At 41.2% G+C, this 27,864-nt stretch overlaps 1 protein-coding gene and 1 long non-coding RNA gene across 12 annotated transcripts in view; one reads left to right on the forward strand and one right to left on the reverse strand.

Moving 5' to 3' along the window:
• The window catches only part of LOC136007688 (uncharacterized), a 49,733-nt gene that overhangs the window by 12,265 nt on the left and 9,604 nt on the right, over positions 1 to 27,864 (forward strand). The window contains exons 3-5 of one of the 4 annotated variants that reach the window (XR_010609817.1): positions 3,632 to 3,863; positions 4,311 to 4,394; positions 4,783 to 5,255. This is a non-coding gene — a long non-coding RNA (uncharacterized LOC136007688). Of the gene's footprint in view, positions 1 to 3,631; positions 3,864 to 4,310; positions 4,395 to 4,782; positions 5,256 to 24,144; positions 26,629 to 27,864 lie in introns of those variants that run through there. The other 3 variants (XR_010609818.1, XR_010609819.1, XR_010609820.1) reach the window with 3 other exon arrangements.
• On the reverse strand, positions 280 to 27,234 carry NEUROD6 (neuronal differentiation 6). 8 transcript variants are annotated; one of them, XM_065665779.1, is made up of 4 exons: positions 27,138 to 27,234; positions 24,787 to 24,876; positions 3,571 to 4,357; positions 280 to 2,137 (listed from the first exon to the last, which is right to left on the reverse strand). In XM_065665779.1, exon 4 carries the CDS (start codon positions 2,114 to 2,116, stop codon positions 1,103 to 1,105), a length of 1,014 nt encoding a protein of 337 aa, XP_065521851.1. In that variant the 5' UTR covers positions 2,117 to 2,137; positions 3,571 to 4,357; positions 24,787 to 24,876; positions 27,138 to 27,234; the 3' UTR covers positions 280 to 1,102. The 8 variants fall into 8 exon arrangements, with proteins under 8 accessions (XP_065521851.1, XP_065521852.1, XP_065521853.1 ...); XM_065665780.1 differs by having other exon boundaries at positions 24,787 to 24,880; positions 27,138 to 27,208; XM_065665781.1 differs by lacking the exon at positions 27,138 to 27,234 and adding an exon at positions 25,980 to 26,093.

The following is a 27,864-nucleotide window of genomic DNA, read 5'->3' on the forward strand; positions in this document are numbered from 1 at the left end:
CTGTGATATTTTTGGGTCTGCTTATGCTGCATTGCTAATACATCCTTCTGAAAATAGCGCGAGGTTCACCCTGATAATTCATGATTTCCATCCCCAGGCTCAGGCACTACAGGGGTGCAGAAAAGACAGCTTGTGTAGGCAAGACCAAAGGCAGCTGTATACTGTGAGATAACAAATATCAGGCAAAATACAGTATCACAGCTAATAGATGTATTTTAAAAGTGGAAACATCTATGTTTAATTGCATTTAAAGTACGTAGTGAGAAACCACAGTTATACATTGTTATAACAAACCTTTACATCTGAAGTCAGAATAATACAAAAAAAGTGCTGAATATATATATATATATATATGGTCAAAATAACTGAGGCAAAATTTCGACAACATCTTCTAAAATATTAGCATGTGGCCCCTGCCAGCAACACTCTAAAGGCCAGGCTGAATAATGTCAGTGACAATCAGGTTTTCCTTAGCTCACCCAAAACCAACAACCCCAAAAAAACTTTTGCTTTTTTGTTTGCTTTTTTTTTTGTTTTTGCATAGCTTTCAATATTGCTGCACTCTCACCTCTGCATATTGCAAGCCCATCTCAGTTCTGAGATAATTTCTCTAAAGTTCTGAATATGTTTAACCCAGTTCTCCTCAGATACATAATATATATTTTCTACCAATTATAAATACATCATTTTAATTAATCTGATTTCAATAACATGCATTTGTATAATTACTGTACAATCAAAATAGACATTGACTTTACAGTGTGTATGCTTTTATTTCAGTGATATTTTTTCAGACACACTGCTCAACAAATCAAGCAAAGAGGGAAATAAAAAGAAAGAAAAGAATAAGGTGAAATAACCTCTGGGAGGGAACAGAATCTCACAGTGTTTACAGACAAAAAAAAAAACAAACAAAAGGAAAAAATACTTATTGGGAAAAGGTTTTATTAATACATAGAAAATCCCCACAATAGTTGAAACACACTTTAGGAACTAGTAAACACGTCAAATAGAGTTGTGCCAATTACGCAGTGCCCAAGCATCTGCTTGCTCTTAATTAGATGGGGAGGTGAATGACCACTGTTTATTTTCATTTTCCTCATTAATTATGAAAAACTGCATTTAATTCATCTTGCATGGTGAGAGACTGGCTGCGCAGATGTAAGTCGTAAGGGAAGTGGCTCTCTGTAGGCAACCTGAACATAGAGCTCTGCCCAAGGGGACCCCTGGGTGGCACTGCACAGTAATGCATGCCGTAATTGTAATTTTTGCCATAGTCCAAGCTTTCTTCTTGCTTCAGGGAAAATATCCCATTATAGTTAATTGGGGGAGGACTTAAGGGACCTTCAAACTGTGGGCTGGCGCACTCAGGGGAAGTGCTTTCATAGAAGGACTCGTAAGCGCTGCAGTAATTGTAAGGTTTCATGGACTTGGAGTTGTCAAGAGTCCCATGCCCCGGGGGGGTGCCAAGCTCGGGGCTGTGGTAGGGGGGGTAGAAGGTGGAGTAGGGCGAGCGGGTGTGATGGGCGCCTTCGCCCGCCTGGCCCATCAGGAAACTTCTGGCATTCAGCTGCAGGCATCCCGCCACCAAGTTTGTCGTTGGCTGGGACAGACCCTTGCACAAGTTTTGGACGAAGGTGAGCAGGTCGGGTCTCTTGCCAATTCGCAGGATCTCAGAAAGAGCCCAAATGTAGTTCTTGGCTAGTCTCAAAGTTTCTATTTTGGACAGTTTTTGTGTTTTAGAATAACAAGGGACCACTTTCCTTAAATTGTCCAGGGCGTCGTTAAGGCCGTGCATCCGGTTTCTCTCTCTTGCATTGGCTTCTTGTCGCCTGAATTTGATCCTTTCCATCCTTATCTTGCTTGTCTTTTTTTTCCGAAGGCCTCTTCGCCTAGGCAAGCCATTCTCATCCTCCTCTTCTCTCTCTTCCTCCTCTTCCTCTTTTTCTGTGTCTTCTCCAGGAGATCTTTTAATATTCTTTCCTCGGAGCACGATTTGCTTTGAAAAGCTTTCTGGGTTCTTCATTTGCTTTTGGTCATCACTTTCTCTGGGAAACTTTCTACACATCTGGGATTCTGGCATTACAACAGACTCATCAAACGGTAGTGTTAACATGGTTCTATAATCTTAAGTTACCTGAAAGAATGCCAGCACAATATTTAAATATTTCCATTTTTAAAGTTTGCCGACTTACACACACATCCTCATGCACGTTTCGTATGTCTGCATGCACGCTCAGTGTACATGAGTGTCTGTGTGTATATAGAAATGCATAATATATAAAATATAACACATTTTTTTGCATAAAACACCAGTTGAAAATGCTCATTAAAAAAAAAATAAATAAAAGCTGCACAGAATTTTAACATCACTCGAAGCAGTCAGGATTTTGCAACTAAAACCCCACATTTCTCACAGATAACTATAGAGAAAAATCAGTATTTAAAATGTACAATTAGCTCCCTAGTCATTTATCTTATTTTTTAACAAGCCCATCAAACCTTTGCCACGGTGGAATTCAAAGAAATGCAAAACATGATAAAACAATACAGAAATTTCATTAATCCAAATTCCCCTGGGTGAAAAACTGAGGCGAGCAAGAGCACTCTTACAATTGACAAGTGCCGTGTCTCTATTAACTGATGGATAAATATTTTTAAATCACTTTCGGACTTATATTTTTATGTTTTCTCCCCCCCTCCCTATTTTTTCCCTTATGAATTAAGGTACTAAACTCTAATAAGTTAGAGTGGGCGAGAAAACAAAATTAATGGAACATTCCCCCCAAAATCACTCAATAACAGTTAAAAATGAATTTTTTCAACTAATGAGTTGTATGAAAATTACATATTACTTTTTTCATATTATGAAAAAATCAGAATGATCTAACCCTATCCGTATCCAGATTAGAGTTAGGAAATAAAATCCCCCTACCTTTATTTTTCCTTTTTCCCAGCAAAAATTCTAACTGATACTATCTGTTTAGTTAAAATAAACTTATTTGAGTTTTTTTCCTCTTTTTCATTCCTCTTTATTTTTTTTCTCCCCATCAATTACACTGGGGGGGGGGGGAGGTGAAAATTTCCCTGCACGCTATAACAGTGTTTATGTTCTGCGAGGCTCAGACGTCTCCCTCCAGCTCGTAGCTGACAGGAGCGGTCTGTGGATTCTGACTGCAGTCCTGCACGTGTGCTCAGAATCCAGCCTGGAATGGAGAAATAATTTCCTTTTCCCCTCGTTATTTTGCTTTTGTTTGCAGTTTGGGAGCAGCAAAAGCTGGGATCCCATGGTCCTCAAAGAGACAAGCAAACCGAATGCAGGGACTTTTCCTAATAGAACAAAACTAAACAAAAACCCCAGTCAAAGACTAACTCTATCAGTATTGTCTACACACTTGCAATATTACATAACACCAAGGAAAGTCTGCAATTGCATCAGAAGAATAAAAATGTTACGAGGAGTTATTAGACAGTAAATAGCATACATAAAATACAAGACAATGATACTGTATCTTTAAACACTTGCATGCACACCCAGCACCAACTGAAATATATCTTTATTTGTATTACCTTTAGCTTTTTATTTCATTCAACAATCAGTTTTCATTTTTTGCCTTCCAAATCTTTTCAGTCTGAATGTCGCATCGTCTCCTGGAGTCTAGATCTGTGTATATCTGCACTATCTCATTGATCTCTAAAAAGTGACATTGATGCCAACTGCCAGAGCTGGTACCCATGCCATCTGCTAGTGACGTCACGGGGCAGAGAAAACCACGTGAGCCTTTCTCCTGGGACCTTCATTCTGCACTGATCATCTGGCATCCCTCTAAGTGGGTACCAGCATTCATGTATCAACACAGAAGGTTAGACTGATAGAAAAAAAAAGGGGGGGGGGGGAGGGAAAAAAATCTGCACCAGCATTTCACATACAGTAGGTGCATTTCCACTGGAGCTGCTTCTTTTTAGCAGTCTAGCTGCACGGATAGATGTGCCAACATTTGGTGCTATCCTTGCCTACAGGTACGGCTGCCCTGTGGTTGTTAATACAGTATTGTTTATAGGGAAAGTGATGGCTTGTATCTATCCGAGTCCCGCTGGTGCACCTGGTACCCTGGAAAAAAAACACACGGGGGGGGGCAAGGAAGGGAAGGCAGTAATGGGGCAGTAATGTTGGTGCTATAACACATAGCGCAGTCACAAAAAGTAGTTTCTGTGTGAAGATGCTGGGAGAGATTTTCAGGGTATGGGGTTTCTTTGAGTGTGGCGTGTTGCCCTAGAGCACAGGATAACAGGAGCAAACCTCTTGCCAGCTGGAAGGAGCCCTCCTCTCACATCCCTCGGTGGGGTTTTGACGTTCCTGAAAGAAGGCGTTTGTGAGAAACTGGACATACAAGGTGAAAGCGTAACAAACTGATGCTTTATTTGGAAGCGTGTGTCGGGGCTCGCTGGTCCCCTTCCTGCCCAGTGTGATGCATATGACCAAGGCACACCTGCGTCTGGTGGGGTGACACACTCAGGTCTAACTTGGGGTGCTCGGAGGGTTTGCGCTGCTGCCAAATCGTCTCTGCCTGCCTGGCCTTTTTGCAAGCGCTCCGCTGAAGCCCCTTTGAAAACTGAGTTATTTCCTTTGGAAACACGCTCTTCTTCCTCCTAAAAATCTCACCCTGCTCTTCCATTTGCCTCCCTTGCTGCTTCTTTCTTCGTGCCCTTGTTTCTCCCCGTCAGCTGCCTCTCCTGTACTCCCTGCTCTTCTTCCCTTAACCCTTTTGTCTCTTTCCACAGACAAGAAGCTGTTAAATGAAGCTGACAAAGCCTCTCGGCTCAGCCTTGCCATGGAGCTTATGGCAAACTCCACCTTGGTGTGTTTGGGGTTTGTGGGTTGTTTTTATTTAAGGAGTGGTGTGTCACATATAAGCGATATCAGGAGAGTTACAGGGGGGATGGCATGTCATCTTAAAAACAAATTTATTTCATTTTAAAGTTTGCTTTCATTATTATCGCGTATCACTGCTTTTTAGTGGCTGAGTAATCTCTGCTTTTAAAAAGTGAGTGACCGAGTATGCTTTTAGTATTAAAATAATCCCTGGCAGAGCTGCTATTGTTATGGGTCTGTGTCAGCGTTTCCATTATAAATCCTGGTTTTGAAGGGTTTATAACTCATCTGCTTTAATTCGCATTGGGCCCAAGCCTGGCATTAATGTTTTCAGCCCCGATCCAATTATTTTGTTGTCACAAAGTTTCATTTAAATCTGTTTGGGCTTTTTTTTTTTTTTTTTATTAGAGAGAGGAACAAAAAATGAGGCAGCATCAGAACAACGCGTGTGTGTGGGGAGAGCGTGTTGTGCAGATCTACATGTGTATGCTCAATGATTTTAGAGCCTTTCATTAAAAAAAGAAGAAAAAAAAAGGCTTTGAACCAAACTTTGTATTTTTCTCTTCTTTACAGAAGTGAGACATATCGGGTCGTTCATTCTTTATGGAGCTCAGGCCTTTGTGTTTTATTTTCTCCTTCCTTATTTTTATTTTTATTTTTCAAGGAAAATATATTTGAAGTGACAAAGATGCTGAAACTTCAGTGGCAACTATTCAAAAGGAGCAAGAGCTGTATTATTTGTAACATTAGTTTCATTTTATCCCAAATATCACAATCTCTATAACAGAGCAGAGAGTAGAATCCCATTACTCTCAATACGATTTTATGTATTAAGATTTATATTGCGGAAGGTCCTAAGGGTTGTCAACCTTTTCAAGGATTTTGCATATTCAGAGTATTATACAATGCACAATCATCTAAATATGCAAAGTCCTGAGGAACCAAACCCTGGTTCAATGCATACTAAAAATACTACGAGAAATTGAAGGAAAGGTTGACATTGTAGTGGCCTTGTATTAAGGGAAGGACCATCAAAATTTCCAGTTATATCCCCCAGCCTCCAAACTACACTTTAATAAAAATATTTCCTCCATCCTTTTTTTTTATTGCTGAAGGAGGTGGGGTTTGTTAAAACTCTTCAAATATTACTGTAAAATGCCTTTTTGAACGGCTTTTATATTGCTACTAAAAACCAAATAAATGAATTAGTTTGTGTTGAAGGTTTCCCTCTGTAGTAGTAACATTACATTTTTGCAGATTCTTAATCCATCATTTGACCTTTTTAATATTTTCAAATAAATAGTGGAGAAACAAAATAGCTGAGATATCAAGGTTTAAAAAGCCTCTACTGTGCATGCATAATAACTTTTCATAAGGATTTTACTACGCATTTTGTATTATGGATCCATGATATGCAAATGTGTACTGCTGTTAATATGCATTCACAGCATACCCCATAACTGCTGCTTTGCTGTCTACTGTGAATGCATGTTAAGAATAATACACAAAACACAGTTAAATGCACTCTATAGAATGGCTGCACAGCAACAAATATGTTACTGAACACATACCACGATTTTTTTTCCTGTGCCCAGGCTGTATAGTTTTGAATTATAAGTGACTCTGTTTCCAATGCAGTATTATCATAATGCATTTAACAGAGCCAAACATTAATAGATTCACTGAAATAATATCAAGTTCAAAGGACTGTAGAGCCTCCACGGTGCATCAGGGGGACTGACCCAAACTGCACTGCAATCAATGGGAGCCCTTCCAGTAACTTCAGTGCGCACTCATCGGATACCCAGGGAATGTCTCTATGGTGGGTTTTTTTTTCTCTTTTGGTTTTTTTTTTTCCTCTTTTTTTTTTTTAAAGTTTTTTCATCATCCTCTCCCAACTGGCCCGTATCTCCCAGTTCTGCTGAAACAGGAGAGCTGCATGAGAATTAAGGAACTCTAATGAAGTTTGCACAGGACCAGTTTGGTGTGTGGTGGTCTGGGTCACCCACTGACAGCAATGGGACCTTGTGGTCAGTGGGGGGCTGTTCAGAAAGGGGTTAGCTAAATCTTTTTCTCTTCTTTATTTCCTTATCTTTCTAACATAGGCACTAAACATCCCAGCAACTTTGTTCCTTGCGTGTGTAAAGTCTTGGTGTCAATCCCTCAATGCCAAACTCCCTCTTCTTCACTCATGACCTGGCATGAGTTTGCCTTCCTCCCACAGCACCTACATACACAGCCCAAACACCACAGGAGGACCAGAAATGCCTTCTCCAGACCGGCTCGCCTCTGGTCAGGCTGCAGTGTTTGGGGTCTAAGCTAGAGCAAATACATAGGTAACAGTATGAAAAAAAATGGCTTCTGGCTCCAGGCTCCTGTTGAGCTTGGATCTCAGGAGGAGATGGGAAGACCTGTTTGGAATTTTTTTGCTTGTGTGGTTTTTGGGTTTGATTTTAGTTTGTTTGGGTTGGTTTTTGGTTTTTTTTCACCTTCATTTTTATTTTTCTTTTACAAAAGTAAAACAAAAGAGGATGGTGTCTTGTGCAGGGCTCTGGTCTGTCAGCCCCAGTGAGTTTAAGACTGAGCAGAACTGGGACCCTCTGGTGAGGGCAGGACTGTGTCCCTACAGAAGGAGCTGCTGAGGGAGGAATCAAGACCACTGTGCCATATGCCAGGTGCCTGTCCTGTGTGCAGATAGCACACTATGAACTGGAGGGATGTGTATCCCTGTCCAGGGGCGACCCAGCCCCTTTCTGCCTCTCTGTGTCCCCAGTATGCTGCTGTAGACTATGAACTGCTTTGTGAGGGGAACTTGATGTTCCCATCAAGTTGACTAAGCCCTCTCCCACCAGTGCTAAAATGACGTTCAGGAATATACATCCTTCTCCTGGGAGAGATTAAAGACGACATTAATAAGGACCCCTGGCTTCAGAGGAATAACCTAGATTAGCTCAAGAGGTCAATCTGAAAATGTGTTGGGTTTTTTTTTTTTTAACCCATCTGCTAATGCTGCAAATTATTATAAATGTGCTCTGCTCTAAGCTTCCTGTAATGAGGATGTACTTTTTGCTCTAATCAGACATCCTTAGTTTTATGTTTTGAATAGGCTGTTAGGGACAAATACGGAAGAGCTGCAGAGGGGTTAGTTACTCTATTTTAATGGGAGTTGCTTCAGTAAAACATGAATTTAGAATCTGAAAATGGTCTCTAATACTAATTGCTGATGGTTAAGCAAAAATGAGTTTGTGACCAGAAATTCCTCTAAGATTTCTGGAAGACATGACCAGAATAGGTCTGATTTAGATATAACGTACATTTGGCACAACCTTCTTAGTTTTGAGCTACTTCTGGCTTACACTTAATATAAATGAGTGGAGAAAGGGTTGGACCAAATAATCTTAAAATTGAAAATACATTTTTTAAAGGTTAATAAAATGTATTTCACCTATAAAAGTAATGGCACAGTATAGGCTGAAAGTTTTATTACCAGATTAAGTGGTCATATGCACCATGCAGCAATATGGGATTTAAGGTACTTCTTTCCATGGGGAAAAATGCTCTAGTCAGACCAGTCATGAAGCTGTGTCACTTCTTGGAACTACGGGGGGGTTAAGATCATTCCTATTGCTTTGTGGTGTGAAGCAACCCTATGGTACATCTGAGAAAATTTCTTATTTTATTCATACTTGGTGACTGGGCTTGTCACACTCTCTGCTACCTTACCTTGAGGATGCTCTGAGATCAGTAAGTTAGCCTTTAGAGGCTGTAGCACACACCCTGATGCTCCTAATCAATGTCTACTCTCTAATGGCAATCTCTGCCAAACAGCTAGTTAGTGATGCTGCTTTTTTCCTCTCTGTAGTCTGCTGGTGGCTATAGTGATTCACAGGCATGCTTCCTCCGTGTTTCCATTTTGAGTATGTCTCTGTCTCCATCAAATCATGGTTTTGGGGATGGACCTTGCAGCCAGTCCCCTCTAGAAGAGTTAGTGTGGGTAAGCATGACCCCAGAGAAGACCTATGCTGCTTCCCCTTATAAGCAGACCCCATGGCTGTGATGCATGCTTTCTCTTCTGTAAAGTGAGGCACTTCTTCCTTACAAAATCCCTGAGGTTTATGATTTGCTTTCCTCTCCCCACTACAACCCTCCCACAGCAAGAGGCACCTGATGGAATGGTCTCTCTAGATCACCCATCTGGGTATTGCTGATACTTTTTCTCCCTTCCTGCAGTCTTCTCCCTGTGAGATTATCTGTTGCATGGGAAGCAGCAATGTGCTGAGCATTGTGTGGTGAGGTGGTGCTGGGGCAATGACCCTCTGTGAAGCAGTGGGACCTCTGAATGTGTGGCACTGACACCAAGCCAATTAGAGGAGCAGGATGGCCTTACAGAAGGCACATACAGAGAGGAACAGTTCGCTTAAGACTTGCTTTAAGTTAAATGCAAGGCAGAAGGAAACAGGAAAGTTAACACTAACTTGACGGAAGTGCAATGTAAAAACCAAGAGGGATGTCAATTTCTGGTGGGCAATTCTCCCCCAGGAAATTATAGAATGTTTTGTAAGGGGAGCTTCATAAAAGATGCCTGCAATCTTCATGAGAAACTGACATTTCCATTAGCTGCAGCAGACCTTTGAAACTCAGCAGGGAGAAAGCCCTCAGGCTAAGGGAAGGACTTTTCTTTACCCCTATGAAATTTTATCCAGGTTTAGGTGAGCTGTAAGCTATTAACTAAGAATCACCATTTCCTTTCTCTTTTGTGCACTCCTCAGGCAAACTTTAGCAGCATGCTGAAATAATGCCTGAACACCTTAGGGGAAAAAAAGAAAGACCTTAGATATAACGGTTCCTTTAAACTAATTCTGAAAGGAGATTATCAATGTTGAGAAGTTGAGTAGCTGAATGGAGGAAATGCCAGAGCTACACTGACTATGAAACCTCTATCTCTTAATGTGCAAACAGGCAGGTAGTTTCTGAACAGCACAGCTCAGCTGTTTCTATGAAATAATATGAAGTATGGGGCAGGATGACTCAGGCTTACTGTAATGGGAATATCTGCTCCTTTTGGTTTGCCTTCTATTATCGGAATTTATAGCCCTCCTTGGACAAGGTTCTTCCTGAGATACTGGTCTGGGGAAGATAAGTAAATTTTCCACTCAAAAAGCAGAAAAGCTATGCAGTCAGGCATCCCAAGCTGTTAATGAGCTATGGCTTCCCTTACCTTCCCAAATCTGTGTTACACTTTTGACTCCTCCCAGCACCTGTGATTGCCAACCAGCTCCTGAAATGTGATGGTGTCTACTTAAAATCTTACCAGAGATCTTTTATTGAAAAAAAAGTAACTTTGGGTTAAAAACTAACCAATCAAAAAAACCCCAAAATAAAGAAAGAAGTAAACCAGTGCCAGAATTCAATGGTTTTCTTTATACCACTCATATGAAGCAGGAAAATGTTACTTTCCAGAAGGAAAAGGGAGGCACTTGATGCAATTGTCAGGAGTAATGAAGAGCCCAATAGCTATATGATAAGCATTACAGAAATTATTCTCAGAAGGGGATTATATGAAATGTACAGTCAGTGGATCCTCTGGTCTTTCTGCTTTTTCCTCTTACACAAAACTCTATGTATCTTCACTGATTTGAAGGCAGTGGAAGACGGACAGCAATACACTTTGGAGGATCTTGACTGTCACATTTTACCTCAACACAGAGAAAGTTTGTCACTGCTGGGAGTAGGAGCTGGGTCATTTAAGGTGTTTTACCCTTAAAGATCAATTTTCCCCTGACAGTTCAGGAGCTTTGGTGACAGAATTTGACCACAAATAGAACAAGATTTTATAAATCTGTTTTCTGGATTCGATCCCCCAGCTTCTGAGAAAGTGAAAGGCACAGCCAAATTCAGCTCAGCTGTAAAATGGTGCTGAATTCAGATTGGGCTGTAATGATCTTTTTCCAAAATCATTTTGGGAAATCAATGTTTAAAGAACATTTTTTTTTCAGTGATGCATGAACAACTCTATTACTTCTAGCTGCAGATCTAGGTTTGTTTTTTTTTTCTTATCTTTATAAAAACCTGTTTCAGAATGTTTGTCACCAAATTTCCTGGGCAAGCAGACACACTAATGTTGTAAACTGTAAATTCCTTAAATTCCCACTGCAATCCTCATAATTTTCCCAGGACAAGAATAAAGAGAAGATTAATAGAGCAATAATTCCCCTCTGTTCAAGTACACAACTGGAAGAAGTAGAGCTCAAGTGAGGGTTTTGCTTATACCTGCATAGGTGGTTTTGGTAAGATTTGTGGACGTCCTCTCAGAAGCAGCATTGTTGAATAGCAGTCAGTAAAATTTGCCAAAATCAACATGAGTTTATGGTCTGCTATAAAGAGAGGTGAGGTTATCATGTATTCAAGTATAAGCTGGAGTAAACAGTAGTTTCAGTAATCTCTGTCTCTTTCTATCTCTTATGTCTGTGTAATCTCTAAGGAGTTGTGTAAGCTCTACAGCTTGCCAGCTTCCTTAGCCACCAGGCATCATGAAAATCAGTGCTTCATGCCACAGCCTCGAGCACACAGTGTTGTTTTTGGAGGTAACTTCTCTGCAAAAGCAGTTTCACCTTACAGTGTGCAAAGGAAAGCAAGTAGTATCTTTTGGCAGCCCAGAGTTTTCATTTCAGTCCTTGGTCTGGCTGAGGACTGGTTTGAATCCCCAAGTAGTTTAAAGCAACCATGGCCAGAATGCACCTGGAAGTTTGGCAAAAAGCCTTCTTTCCTGGCCAAATTCCCTTTCCTAAGAAGGGAGCATGGCTTGCTGAGCCCGAATCCTGCTTGTGTTTCATTCTGTGGTGCTAGCTGCTGTATGAGCTTGACTTTTTACCTGCCTTTCATGGCCTTACTGGGGGCCTGACCCTTTAAGCTCTTGGGAAAGGATCATACAGGGCACAGTTCACAAAATGCTAAAACAGTAGCCAGCAGAAACAGTACTGAATATGGACAGAGTTTTACAAGTTAGGAATCTTTCTATATTACTTTTTTTTCCCCCATGGCATTGTTTGTAGTGTCAGCCGGGATGTATTTGGCCTTATTTTGTATTCTTCATGATCATTTTTAATTCGATTGCTATTTTTGGGGAGATGCCTATTGTAGTTTGATTTGTTATTACTGCAGTGTGACCAGGAGAGAAAAAATACGCACTTTACAAAGTATTCAAAGATATGCATTTTGTAGAGTATACTATAATATGGTTAGGGCTTCATTCTTGTGTTCAGGAGTTTTATGTGCAGCTTGTGTTGAAATTTGAAGCACACTTTCTGCCTAGAGAGGAGCGCTGGCTCCTGCCTTCTGCATTTGGACCTGTAAGGCATCTCACTATGTAAAAAGCCATCTAGGTAAAATTTATCTCAAAAGGGTACTTTGCTATGAATTTTGAAGACAGCCATGTGGAGAACATTTGCTGTCACCAGCAGATGGTGACTGGAATAGCTGTCTCTCCCTGTACCTCTAAGCCCTTGAACAGTGTGAATACAGGCAGTGCAATAATGATTTGGGGAAGTGATGGAGTAAATACACTCGGTGTTACAGCATGGGAACAAATCCTGAGAGATGCAGAGCTCCTGCACAATGCCTTGAAGGCTGGGTGTTGGAAGAGTAAAATCTACGAGGCGCAGGTTGGTGGGGTTTGGAGTAAATATTGCTTTCCATTGCTTTCCATTCATTTGCTTTTTGTGGCACTAACTGACATCAGTGAGTTCTTTTGCAAAGAGTCTGTGTAAATGCTCTGACTCCCGTGGAATCAGAAACAAGGATTATGAACAAGGTGTTTGCAGTTTGACCTTGTGACATAAAGTGGCAGAAACTAGAAGATGTTTTCTTTCAGGAGATTGTGTATTACTTTTCAGCATAAAAACTTTATATATCAAGTGCAATATACTGAAATTTCATTCTGAGGATAAGACACTTGAGAAAGTAAGGTCTTTAATTCATTTCAAAGGGATTCAAAAGGATGCTTCTTTTCAAAATCACATCTATAATATAAAATCAAAAAAAGGAACTTTTTTTTTTTTTTTTTTCCTTACCAAAATGAGACATTTTGCTTGATGTGAAACAAACAGGTACTGGAAATTTGGCATTGTGGATTCCCCCCCCCCCCCTTTGCTTTTGTTTCATATCTGAAGGAAAGCAAATTTTGTAATGTGAGCTTTCTCCAGACAAAGGCATTTCTAGCTACATCAGGATTTCCGAAAGGCAAACCTCTTTCAGCCGTGTATTCTGGGTTTGCAGTTTTCATTTTATTTACCTATTTCTCTGTCATTTGCTATCTCCTATAATTCAGATAGTCTATTCCTGTTATTTAACTGCCATAGATAAATGTTTCTACTGCTCCCCCAGTCTTTTTGGTTTTTTGTTTCTTTGTAATTTAATCATCAGCAATTCTCTGAAGTAGCAGTTCAGGTTCCCTTATACCCTCGATTCCATTTTGCCAAACACAACACAAAAAAGATAGCCTTTGTTAAAAAGTTTAATGTTCTTAATTAGTAGAATTGTCAGACTAATTAGAATACCAATTAGAATTGGCAGGGCTATCGTTAATTTAGAAGTGCTGTGGACTAGTGTTAATCGCTATTAAACCTTATAGTTTGTGAAAGAGAGGGAGCAAGGAGATGAATACACACACACACAACCTCCCTCCCCTCCCATTTGAAATGTTAAGGGTCCATAACCATAACGATCCGTGCTGTCAATGTGTACTTAGGGACTGTTTAATCCATGGAGACGTTGATGCAAAGTTAATAACTGTTTGTGCACAAAAGTAGCACTGCAGAATAAAAACTTAGGAGGGTTTTTTTGTGTGCTGCTATTAAAATGTCGAACTCCCATTGGCAGCTGGGAAAGATGCTCAAAGTACCAAAGACTTCTTATTGGAAATGTGCAAGACAAATTCATTTTACTTGCTGTTACTTTTGGTACTGTGGAAGTTACTTTGCACTTCTTACAGCACACAGCAAATAAAGATCTCACAGTACTGTAGATAGTGAAATTAAGCTTCAGTACCTGCTGGTTCAGTGAGTTCATATCAGTGCTTCATAGACAGAGAAGCTATCTCAAGTTCCTGTGGTGAGTCAAATATACAGTGGGAAACAGTGAGAGCTCAGCAACTTTTGGTCTCTTTATCTAACCCACTCACACACAGACCCTTCCCATTGACCTAATTCTAACTTTAAAGTGGTGAGAAGTTTATGGAGCAAAACAATTTTATTTTTCAACCTCAAAGGAAAATAATGAAACTTCTATTCAAACTACGTACTTAAAACATCTGTTCCTGACTGAAACCATAAGGGACAAGTTCCCAGAGGTGGATGCTGTGAATATTGCTGTGAATTCCATGTACACTGCTACCATGCACACAGAGCCCAATTTATATCTGCAAGTGATTAGGAAAAAAGGGTACTCAGGTGGCTAGAGAAGTGCGTGAGAGCCTTATGTGTCCAAGTCCCAAGTACAAGCATAATGTTTCCTTGGAGCAAATATATTTTCCACTTTGATGTTTTCTCCAGCTGGGCCAATTGCCTTTTGAAATCTCTTGCTGGTGATAGATTGAGGCAAAGTGATGGTGCTGATTATTATTTATCTGTGGTAATAGCAATGTGAGCTAGAAGAGGATAGGCTTAGGGCAGAGCAGGAAAGAAGAACGGTCAGTGACACTGTTGGTCTTGCAGCACAGCATGAGCATTTGTCTGTGCCTCTCCAGCCTGATCTAGCTCAATTATTTCTCTACTTACAGCACAGCTAGTTCACAGTCTGATAAAATCCATTCAGATCTGACTGGGATGCCTCTGCTCTTCCAGAGAATGTGAATTATTCATTTTCAAGGAAGTTGGATGTTTAAATTGCAACTTGTGTGTGGTCAAGAAGTCTTTACTTTGGTCAAATATCATCTTGTACACTAATGCTTCATTTAACTTCTGTTTATTGTAAAGCTATAGTTGAATATGACACATGTCTCCCTCTGCTCTTGCAGAAAAAAAAACAGTGTGAATTTACCTGCTTTATAGAGGAAAATGGATTTAAGAATTGGCTACAAACTTAACCTTCATAGTTCCAATCCTGTTACTGCTCAAAGCTGAGATTTGATTCTGGATAAGTAGAACACTGAAAAAAAAACCCTGATTAAGATACAGTAAAATAAATTAACTGATGAAAAAATTGTTTAACTGAAAACCAGCATGTTAGTTAAATCTTTCTTTAAGTTAGATAGTGAATATTTTAGAGCTACATACAAAACCATTTTGCTCTCCACTCTTTACATTAGAGAGTAATTCAAATGAGAAATTAAAAAAAAATCTTTTCTCCCAACTCAAACCTTTGTTAAACACACAAGAATTCTCCCCAAAACATAGTTGATTTATTTTCTTTTAGGGATTTTTATTGACTGTGGGTCTTCTTTTAAGTACTAGTACACTCATTTCAAGGCTTCAGTTTCGAGCTGCCTAAATGCTGTATGCCATGTGAGACCACTAGGACATTTAAAATCTCATCAGATCCCACTCCAAATCCATCAGTCTCATTTTCAGTGAGAGTTTTTTCTGATTAGAGAATGAAAAGAGATTCCTGGCATCTTAGGCTGCTGCAACCTTTTCTCTCATCCATGTATTTCATGCCATACCTGCAGGTCTTTGCCACTTACTCTTACAGAGTCTAAAGAATCATTATTTCACTTTTGTTGAGGCAGAAATATGCAATGAGGATGACGCTGAGGATGGCTGTAAAGGTGGGGGTTTTTCACTGAGCTCAGCCCCAGGCAGATTTCACTCAGCACCACGTTAAATGGGGGATGAATAACAGCCTGCATGCACATGTGACGCCATGCAATGACTCACATACCCCCAGCTTGCTGCTTAGTGAAAGCCAACTGTCCAGACTTGCTTGTAGAGAATGGGAAGAGTAGCCACCATCTTCTCCTGGGATGTCTAAACTATGTGCAGTGAATCAACTTCTATTACATTCCACCAACTCTGTGTGTTAGACAACCTGCTCAAGACAATGTTTTTTCACGGCTAATGTTAGACGAATCAAATTCCACTGCAAGTCTTTGCAGGGTCAAGACTAGAGCTGCTCGGAAATCCTTTGACAGAAAAAGTTTCTTGTGATAGAGCTGCCTTCACAAATCAGAATTTTCTTAGGCATCTTTCACCATTAGTGAAGTCTGTTGACTGTCTACTCAGAAAGCCCAAACCAGTCCTCTGTGGAGTCAATAAACCCCAACAGGAATAACATGTTCCTTGGGCTGTCCCAAAATATGTATTTCTCTAGTCAGTTAAATGACAATGTGTCCTGTCTTAGAAGACACACTGGGTCATGGAAGCTATGGTGTGGGCCCCAGTTCTCCTTCATGGCTTTTTGCTCTGTGAGCACAATGTTTTCCAGGGCATACTGAAACCCTGCCTCTGAATGGCCATCCTTCTGTATCATGAATTGCAACCAGAGCAGGAAGAAAATGCTGTTGAGAAGTATATCAAGCAAATACTGCAACATTTTATCGTGGTCGGGATAGAAAATACTGACATTTTGGGATAACTCACTGGAAGAATATTCTGATTTTGGATTATCTTTAACTATTTCAAGGTGTCTTGCAGCCACAATTCCAATTTAACCTGTCATATTAGTGTTTCTGCCTCAGTGTGGTAGAGTGAAGTATCCGCCCAATAAAGGTGAGTGAAAGACTTTGAAATACATGAGAGTAAGCCAGACCTTTTTATCTCCAGTGGGGATGTGGTGTTTCAGTTCCATTTTCCTGACCCGCACCAGTGGAAATCCCTGTCCCTGAAGCACTAACCTGCTTCACACCTCCATTGGAGTTGGAGATGCTTGTTGTTGCTGCCTTCCTGGGCAGCTGCAATTGCAGCATCCAAGCGCAGGGCTCCTACTGTTGCTATACATTACTGTATCCCCTTGGCCTGACCTCAAGTCCCGTTCCTTGTGCAGCTTCCCTCTCTGAGCTATGGTGGTGGTGCTGCATCGTGTGGGAGCAGAGAGAGTGACATTGCTTTGCTCCTCAAAGAGATATGAGCAGCAGTGTCAGTTTGCTTCTCTGGATATCTTACCATTTGGGTGAGAAGGCATCCTTGTGCTTGGAGTGCCTGGAGGCAATAGCTGCGGTTGTGAAGCTTTGGTCTAGACAAATGGTTTTCCTGTTTTACTGCTATTTCCCCAATCATTATTTTTATTTTTTGCTTAGGTGGTTTGCAGTTACCATACTTATTCATTCTATTGTTTGCCTTTAGGGCTTCTCTGTGCCTTTCTCCACCATTAGTCTGTCCTCCTTTTTTTTCCCCCAGTGATTTTATATGTAATCTTCATTTTAATCTAGCCCGATAGTTGTCCTCTTGTCTGTTGTAGATGCAATTGTTTCTAAAGAGATGAGCAATAATAATTAATTTGTTTGGTGCAAAAGACCTTGTGTATTATGTCACCTCTTTTGCTTAAGTGATCAAGTTTTCCTTGTTTCTTTTTTCATCCCTTTTTTATTCTAGCCTTAGAGAAAATTAGGAAAGAGACTAAATCAACTGCCAAAAGCCCATCATTCCCAAAAGAGAAAGGGCCACTTAGGGATATAGTCCACAGCTGAAAACACTGGAATTGTTCCTATTTGTTTATACCTAAGATTGGTCTCATCTCATATTTATTTTCTGGCAATAGCCATTGCTGAAGAGAGACCCTAAAGTGTGTACATGAAGGTTAAAAAGAGATTACCCTTGTTAAGTCTCAGCCCGTTCTCTAACAGTTGCTGAATTCTGTGAGCTCTGAAGCATGACCCAAAAACGTTATTATAATTAATTATGGTAACTCTGATATGCATATCAATTCCTTTTTGCAAACATACATTTCTGAAATCCACTTCTTGTTGCAGTGAGCTCTCTAGCCTAAGTACATATTGAGAACAGTCCATTTAGGACGCTTTATTTTGTCTTTTTTTCAGTTTAAAACTCTTATTATGCACGAGCAAATCAGTCGCATCTCACATTTAGCAAAACAGCAACGTTTTCGCCATCCTTTTGCTTTCTTTTCCACCACTGAGCCTTTTATTTCTCAATTTAGAATGAACAGGACCTTGCTCAGAACCCATCACGATCCTTGATAAATTTCTGGCAACGGCTGCTGTACTGCCATAAGGTTTCCTACTTGCGCGCCCTTCCTCCAGACATCACTGAGTCAATGCACAACTGAGGACAAGGCTGCAAATTAGCTCGGGTTGGTACGTATTCTGTTGCTCTGGGGCCACCCATCTTTCCCTTAGCAAGGGAGGAGGGTCATTAACCATTAAAAGAAGAGATGCCCCAGCACTATTTGTGTGGAAAGCATTTACCTGGCAGCAGCAGAGTGACAATAGTTAGGTGACATCCTCCTCCAATGCAGGGCGAAGGAAAGGGGCATCGCTGCAGTTCTTGTTCGTGCTTTGCTCACATTCAGTTCTTTTTAAATAGGACACTAATAAGTAGCGAATAATATATAGCAAAAAGCTAACAGAAGTCAATAGCAAGTACACTGGTTTACTTGCCAACAAAAAACAAAAGTGAAAATGTTAACATGTGAATGCTGCTCTCTGTATGAAGAAGTGCCATGTTCTAAGCAGAAGTGCAAACTAAAACCCCATTTGTGTGAATAGCTAATTATAAGGGTGAAAACACTGTCAATCTTAACACTCATCTGGGTTTCATCTTGATTGCCAAATGGGTCTTGCTGTCCTATATGTTAAGAAAAGCCTTAATTTCACAGCCCTGACAGGAGAATAAATATCAGCCAGAAGTAACTGAAAGGGAATAAACACAGACTATCATGATGGAATTTTTATTAGCATCACTTTTCTGACTCTAAGTATTCTGAATCAAGACAATATTCTTCATAAATCAGTATTTGCAGAACTTTCTTAGCTATATTATGAAGACAATCAAAAAAAGAGATAATTTTGTTTCCAGTGCCTGCCGTGAGGAAGCCTGCTGCAGTTTGCAAAATAGGCATGTGCTGTTGAAGCTGTTTAATTGAAGCTAACCCATCAAAGGGCCTAGAGACTTTGTCAAATATCTTAAGTTATATCTCATGTCCCAGCACAATTATGATTTAAATGTAACTCTTTAATGAACGCTACAGACAACCAGAACAAAGTCCCATCACCATCTCATACCTCTTCATTATTAAAGAGTTACTTGTGGAGTTTTGTCAAAATCTGCATGCATTAATCTCTGAAAACTTGTAGGGTTTTAAGAAAAGAAGTAAAAAGCTGTTTTTTAAATACCAGGCAAAAATAACAGCAGGTGGGGGGACTGTGCTCTATAACAAACAATTTGAACCCCTTGTGACTCTAGGATCCTGCAGACCCAGAAAGATCACAAAGGTGGTTTGCTTTTAGATTAGTATTTTAATTTGTGTGCTGTTAAATGGCATAGCCATTAGCGTATGTTAGTATTTCAGGCGAAGATGGCAACTTTCTAAAAACTAATTTTATCTTTGGCTGTTAAATTCTCTGTTTAATTTAAGTTGGTTTAGTTGGTTTAGTTTCCTCTGTTTCCCAGAACCTAAGTCACAGGACTTCAGATTATCAGTTCAACATGATTTTATTCTAGTGCTTGGGTCGGAAAGAAAAATAAATGAGAAAGAAGCTATCCTATCATTCCAAACTGTGAGAAAAATATGCAGCTCAAGTTCTGTCTAAACCTAGCATGATAAAGGCTCTTAGAATTTAATTACCTGTAAACCTCATTTATTGTTTCAGTTTAAACCCAATAATTTCAAGTATAAAGCAAAATATTTGTTAATGATTTTAAAAATTATTCTAGTAATATTGGTAGACTCTTTAGATGCGAGATGCCTGAATTTCAGAGATACAAGAAGAACTCTGTTGACTTTCATAACATCTTTGTCTGGTTTTCAGACTGTCTTTCTGAGGCAGATTAACTCACTTGATCACATTCAGAGTCTCCAGAAAATGCTCTGTGAATGTTTCACATTTCTTGAAATGATGGTATGTAATAGTGGATAGTAGCAAGTGGAGGCTGAAGAAACCTTCCAAGAGCAGTGGGACGTGCTGCATTTCTAGTTAGCCTTAACTTGTGTAAGATAAGAGGATGGACTTCACTTAATGTCTTTCTGAGGCTCTTAGGAAAGCCTTTGGCTCCTAGGATGCCTGTGGTGCACTGTGCACCACAGTATTGGTGTGACTTTATGTAGATCTATATGATGAGGGGACTCAGTGGCCCTTTTTCTGCAGCAAGGTGCTGTTGAGTTTGTAATGCTATAGGGATGTTCTTCTGTTCTACAAGGAGGAATATGTAGATAGAGTGACATCCACACTTTGTCGGGCTTTGGAATCCGAGCCTCCACCAGTGTGGCATCCTCCTCACTGCACCTTTCAGACTTCAGCATGGAAAAGGAAGACCACAGATCCCCTGAGGCTGGGCAGTCCAACAGTAGGGGGGCAGTGGAGCCACCCTCTCTGTTCCTGGGGTGTGCTGGGGAGGTGAGGGGTACAAGGGAGATGTGAAGCTGGTTGTGGAGCCTCAAGTTCCCTGTTTAACTGGATCAGAGATGAAGTAAAATTAAAGGCCATAGGAGGGCTCTACAAGCAGTTTCTTCTTCAGCTACTCTTCATTTTTCCTGGCAAACCACTCTACTGTGGTCTAGTGAGGCTGCAGGTCTAAAGCGTATATAGTTCTGATGGTTCTAGCAGACTCAGCTTCCTAGTATTTGAGCGCAAGCTTTAGCAGCCCGTTCAGGTAGAGCAAACTGAATGCTTTCCTCCAGATTATCTTTCATGTATGTATAAACAGTGTTTGCTGCAAAATGTGTGAACTATGGAGCTCAGAGTCACAGCCTGCAGCACAGCAAACTGGCTTTTCCTGGAGCTCATAATGTGATAATTAAATTGCTAACAGGCACCTTAGTGATGGCATTTGCTGGAGATGTGAAAGCCTTCTTACAATCATACCTTTCTGTAGGGGACTCATCAGTAGAAACAGAGCTATCAGAATCAGGGAGGTTTTTTTTATATATTTCCTTCAATGAGTACATTAAATTTTTATGTGGAGTGAAATGGGACAGGACGTGTTTCCCTTCCACTGCACAATGATTTATTACCCCAAAAAGACCGCAGAACTAATTAGCAGAGTAATTAATTAATATAAATTTGCATATTTGCATTTGCAATTAGTGCAGCCGACTGATTAGTCTGAAAATGGGAAGTTTGACTCATTAGATGTTAGTGTCTGCTGGACCGGAAAGCGGCTGCCAGATGAGGCGAAAAAGCATAGAATAAGCATGAGCGTGTGCGCGCGCGCAATCTCATCATGTCTTTTGTTACAAGAATGGAGTGCAAATATGTTGTCTAAGATATTAAGACTGCTATTTTTTACTTTTTTATTTTATATTTTTATAATCACCTTTTCAGCTGTTTTCCCCATTAATTTACTTCCTGCAATGAGCCGCTGCAACCATGAAACCCGCTGATGCTTCTGAACATTCAAATCTTTAAGGGAGGGTAACTGCTGTAGATATTCTGATTTAGATGCTGAAGGGGAGCTGTAAGGAGCCTCCTTGCCGTGTGATAGATGGGACAGGGACATTTCCCCTCTTCCTAGTTACATCGTCTAACCAATTGCTAACAGTGAGAGGTCAAACTCAGCAGAGCCCATGAAAACCTGAGATAAGTGATTAGTTTTCCATGTTGCCGTGCTGTCATCTTTTCCTCCTTGGGCACCCTTGTGGGTGTGCCTTTCTGCATACAGCTTAACAGTCCTTTTGCTCTGCGTACCTGAACTTGGTATACATGGACACCCATTACTGCAAGTTTTAGTGAGGTTTAAGAGAACATTGAAAAAAGACATCTCTGTCCATTGGGTAATATATCTGGATGTCAGAGTACCTGTAAGCTGATTGTTAATGCTCCTCTCAGGGTGCCAGAGCAGGGCTGGTTTTCATGGGGGTCAGTGGAGAAAGTCCTGGTACCTCTCTGAGCTACTTTGCATTGCTCTCCACTACAGCTGGAGGAAATCTGCAGTCCTCTCCCAGTGAGCTGGATCATCTCCTCTTCAAAGTTCTGCGACTGGGAAAGGGGTCAAGCAGAGGGTAGCCCTAAAACAGTTCTCTGAAAGCTCACTGGGTCCTTGTTCAAAATCTTTGATTAGATTTTAGCCCTCGATGCCACTTTGACAGTTGTGTGGGTGTTCTGGAAGATTCACATGGGTATTGCCTGTTACTTGCCATCTCTGTGCATCTAGGGCATGGTGGTGTTTTAGACTTCAAGCAGCTTCCTCTAGCTCCTCTGCTGTAACACAGCAAGTCACTTTGCTCTTCTTTTTCTGACCTCTTTGGTTTTGCTATTAAGCTTAAAGATTTAGAGCTGTAGAATAGATGCAGTCATACTTTCCATAAAGTATGTTTCTATTCTGTCCAAGGAAGGAGTTAAGTTAATGTACACTTTGCAGGTATAAACTCTGTCTCTTCTGGTGTACCTTCATCAGTTTGTAAAATCTAAGTGTAAACTGGGCCAAAGTTAACAAGATTGTCTTACAAACTTCAGTATTTTTTGAGATTTACAGGTATTGATTAGCTCCCAGGATGCCCCTGGCACACTAGATGTATGCAAGACAATTCAAAACAAAATTGTCCCTATGAAATGAGGCAACCCCTATTTCTCCTTTATGCACATACACCCAGATACAATAATTTGATACAACAATTTATTACAATATCTTTGTGGTGATTACAACCAAAATTAATTGTTTTTTCCTCCCCTACCAACCAGTAAATTTTAATCCTACATTTACTACAAAACATTAATGAATTTCATTGGTATTTGAAAATGCATGCAAGATAAGCAAATAGTATTTTGCATTAATATTATTTCTTAAATGCTATTTGTTTCAATTATGAAATCTAGTACTAGTAAGAAAGAATTTGTGAATAAACATTTGGTGAAGAAGGAACTAATATGGGTAAACAGCGCAACCTAAAAGAATCTCCAAACATGTTCAGGACCTATAGAGGCAAATTGGTTCCCACTGCTGTTTTCAGTGCTTCATTCCCAAAAAGTTCTCTATCTGCATCCTTTAGCAGATGAAAATCTTTAAAAATCTAGTCCTATAGGCAGGTGAGAGAGATTTTGGACACAAATACACTTATGTCTGTGAAACGGCCCTGTCCTGGGATCCATGTCACTATGTTATATGGGTGTTAATCCCGATGTTGAACATGCTGGTTGTTAGGTGTATTATTGGGGCTCAGCACCACAGGCGCACAGCTCTCCTCATGGTGAGTTAGGATTTCTTGGTGCTCTGTCAGCCTGAAGTGCAGGCAGATGCACAACTCTACATGTCTGTGAGCTCCTAAGTCACTGATCTGCTCTTTGTTTTAGTTTACAAACAGCTGTGAATTTGCTTTTGGATCGAGATGGAAATACCATCTTCCCATATTTGCAGCTTTGTGTTCTGACATTGTCTCTAAATCTGACTGTCAAAACAGTACCAAAAGGAAATAATGCTCTGACCATTTAGGGAGGTCCTTTTGCCCCTCACTGCCCCCAAATGCTGACTCAATAACTGAGAAGCTGTTCACCTTCCTAAACTCCCCCATGCAAAATAGCAAAACATTCTGTTTTCATGAGATCCAAATGTTTCATTTCGGCTTTATTGAAGAGTTGCATTTTGATAAGGCTGTTTGATTCCAACCACAAAGTAAACCGTTTTGTAGAAGCATGACACATAAGCAAACAGAAAAGTACAGGGTGTACGGTGCCGGCAGTTGGAGAGCACCCCCAAAGAGACTCAAGCAGCAGCAGTGACACAGCACTCTTCTTGGCTACCGTACAGTACAAAGAGAAGGATCACAATGCAGCTAGCTTCCTAGGTCTCATTAGCTGCATAGGGCCAAAGGAAAACCTGTGACATTCAAAACTGATAACTGGGGAAAAACCAATCTGTATTCATGAGACGAAAGATGGGCAAAAGCCAGCTTCCATTTGGCCTCTAACATTGCCTGCATCAGTAGGTCTAAAGAAATACAGAGGTCTTCCACCCCAAGTGTTGGAGGAATACAGATTGAATATAGCTGCAAAAGGGAAAGGTCAGCATCTCTCTATGTGGTTAACATGCTGGTAAATCAGTCCCGAAACAGAGAACGGTTTTGCTTGCTACCTGTGCAATCCATTTCATAGCAGAGGCAATTAAAATGGGCTTTTTCTAACAGTTTTTTTTTTGTTTTTTTTTTTTTTTTTTTGCCTGGAAACATAGGCTAAATCCTGGAAACTGCAAAAATAAGTCACCTCCCAAGGTTCTGGTATGAACAGCTCAGGTATTTCAGCAACCAATTCCACAGGCAAGGTGCAAAGACATAAAGGAACCGCAATGTCTGACACAAGAGTATGATTTAAAGTAGCCAGAGCTCTAAAATGGATACAACGAGAAAGAAAACGACCTTTCAGATACCTACAGATCACTTCAAAAAAGCAACTCAGTTTTTCAGGGAGGCTGTAGGCTCCTTGTGCTATAGGATATTATTCACTGGGACTCTGCAGCGTATTCTGAGCTGCGTGAGGCAGGTGAGCCTGAAAGAAGAGATGAGCAGCCACAACATTTGGTAGGAAACACCTGCTGGCCTGTTATCAGCACAAGAGATTTCCTGGGAAAAGGGTGCACGATGCATGAATGTTGACAGGAGGTGAAAACATACATGACAACTTAGAGGTATGCGACTGAGACAAGAGGGAATACTGCCACTCAGCCAAAATTCGGGAAGCATAAACTAAACCTGGATCTTAGCAGAATGTAAATCACTGCATAGCAAATGAAGGATTCAGGCACCATGAATGAAGTGAATGCCGTAAAACAAACTCCGCTAAGAAACTGGAAGCCTTGTGTTGGGTAACTACTCACCAATTAATAATGTGTACCAAGATCAGCAGAAGTCACAGGCCTTCCATAACAGCTGGGATGGGGCAGCGATCTGGAACATGAAGAGCGGTACTGTCTTGGGAAAGAAACAAAATACTTTATGAAAACAAGGGAAGTCCCACCACAAGGAAGTGCTTAACAAGCAGCAGTTGGAAAAGCACTAGTGCAAGAAAAAGCTCCACAGTGAAAGGGTCGAGAGTCAGATGTCAACACAGCAAAATAATGTTCAGATGGGAAAAAATTGATTATTGCTGTTGTCCCCTAATATCAGGAGCTTAGTCAGCACATACATAAGTGTGCTTTTATTACTGAAAGAGATCACAGGTCCCCGGAGGACACTCCTGACAAACCTTGAGCATCTGCATGACCAAGACTTCATTGCAGCACTTTTAAGCTGTGAAGGTGCTCCTTGAAAGCACAATACAAGCCCAGAAGAATTCCTTTAGGAGATTCTTCTGGGCTGCTGTTGTGCCAGGCAGCATGTTGCAAAAGGGGAGGAAGAATTAAAGGAGCGGATGCGTGTGCTGCAGCAGCACTTACCAGGAGAGAAACAGAAAGTGACAATGTAATCGGTCCTTTGAAAGAAGGGTTTATGTCAGGAGGGTTTGTACACCAACAAGTTCCTTTTGCTCAGGAGAGCAAATGAAGCAAATTGTGGAAAGTGTAGCAGATTGAGTCCAAAGAAGCCATGGTCAGAGCCAGAAATAATGTTCCTAGCAGACACCTTCATATAGCACTATCCAAAATGCGGTTTGGAGACACATCCTCCAAGTTCATCATTTGTGTACCGACAGCCCCATGCTAACACGCAAAATTCTGGGCTTGCTCCACATGGCAGGGCTGTAGCTGCAGGGAACCTTTGGGTGTGCATGTTGGACCCAGAAAAGTGAGGCAGCAGCTGGTCTCCTCTGACACGGGGGGAAAAGCTGTCTGATGGTGAGTGAAGACAGCTGAATTCTTTTCAGGCCTCTTCAAGAAAAGCCAGGCCAATAGTCACTGCGTTACCACAAAGTAATCCCAGAAAGCAGGGAAGAAATTTTGCTGGAAGACTCTTGAAGATTTCGGAGGCTGGGTGTCTCATGGTTTGCATGCCACGCTGTCCCAAGGGAGGCTAGTCCAGGTGACTGGAGAGGAACCAGACCATTTCCTCAGACAGCTGAGTGACTTCAACATACCTGATGATGTTTTCCCCTGACTCCAGCTATGAAAGTGTTGCCCATTTCACAGCCCAGCGCTGGAAAGCTCAGCAAATTAATACAACTTTCTGGCCAGAGGAAGAAGGAAATCCTACTATGACTAAAGGCTGTAAGATGGAAGAAAACCTCCTTTATACCAGCAGAAAACCCTATTGGATGGTATTACGCTCATGTGGTAGTCACCCAGGTGAAATGCAAAGCATTCAGTTAGAAAAAGTAGTTATCGAAGTGAAGCTGCAGGCTCCAGGGAATTGCTAATATTAGTGCAACTGTTTCTGATAATGAAAACTCAGGCCGCAATGCAGAAACTGAGATCACTAGCAGCAAAAGCACAGCAAGAAGGGGAAAGGAAGAACACAATTATAACCCCTGTAATCATGGTCAGTCAATGACACCACCAGTGTGTGTTCAGCTACCTGGCTTTCTGAGCTGCCAACTATAACCTCATCTTCCAAGGTATCTTCCATACTCAGTGGAGAGAAAGAGAAGCTTCTCTAGAGGGATGAGCACTCGCACTAGGGTCCTGGACTATGCCTTTCTCTGACGGTGCCTGTTTCCCATTTCTCACCATTGGAATGACCTGGAGATTTCAGCTCTGTGGTGGGTGCTCTGAGGAAGCTGCCTCATGGTAGGTGTTTCCATAACTCTTCTTACCCTGTCTTTGCATTCAGAAAGTAATTCTTGCTACAGACATGGAAGGAGTTTCCAACTCTAACTGTTCTGAAGCAACAGTGTCATCAAAAATCCTTGACTTCCTGTTTGGGAATACTTTGTGTCTGTCCCTACTGAGATGTTTGATGCCCCTTGTAAGAGAGGGACAGGCTCCTTGCTTATGGGTGCCTACAGCAGTTGCAGAGAGCAAGGGATCTGCTTGTGAAGAGATTCACTAAATCAGCCCTTACTGTTTTCTTCTGTTTAGTCTAAAATCTTCATGGTGGGGAATGGCCTGAACCCAGGCAATGTCAGTGAGACAAAAGAGGCGAAGCTGAAATGACCTTAATTGGTGGCACTAAGGTGCCTGTGCAGCATTCTGCAGAAAACCCCATTCTCATGAAGCCAAGACAGAGTGCTCTGCAGGCCTCGCAGGTCTCTTGGCCCCAGCACTTCTAAAGAGATTGATCAAAATGTCTTACTTACGCAAGCAGGTGTCTTCCTCACCCCAGGGAGAAACCTTCCAGTGGCAAGCCTTGTGGAGGGGCCAAGGGGAAGCTAATTAAAGATTGAGACTACAGGGTTCAGCCCTCGACCAGAAGGCTGCACACAGTTCCCCAGCAACAGCAGCCTTAACCGGGGGACTTCCAGCAAAGGGAAAACCCCTAGAAATTTCCTTTCAACCACAGCAACAAGCACAGCCGTGGTTCACAAGAGAAGGCAGGCATCTGAATGCAAAGGCAGGCTCACAGAGAAGAGCACGAGTAGTCAAAGCTCATGTGTTCCGTGCAGGTCTTTCACAACAAACTTCCGCCTCTCTTTCTCTCATAATTAGGTCTCATTCTCATGCATATGCGGGACAGCCTTGTGGTTTCCCTCCTGATCCACCACTCACTGATGAGATGTGGTATACAGAGTCTCCATGGGAAGGAGAGACCATGACAGAAAGGAGAGATGGGGTGTCATTTCAAGGAGCTCAGGCTGGAAGCACACTTTCTCTCAGGGCCACACCAGCATGTTTTAACATGCCTGCCGTGGCTGAGCATGCCAGAGATGCATCTCCCATGTGTGGGTGGCATATGCAGGGGATAAAAAGCTTGAGGGGTCCAGAAATACTGGTAGTGGCAGAAAGAGGTTTTCTATCACAAGGTTTGCAACTTCATCCAAATTGTACTGTGAGCTTGGCAAAAAGGGTTTCAGAGAACCATCTGGT

This window comes from Lathamus discolor, chromosome 2, assembly GCF_037157495.1.
Source record: "Lathamus discolor isolate bLatDis1 chromosome 2, bLatDis1.hap1, whole genome shotgun sequence".
Taxonomy (NCBI): Eukaryota; Metazoa; Chordata; class Aves; order Psittaciformes; family Psittacidae; genus Lathamus; species Lathamus discolor.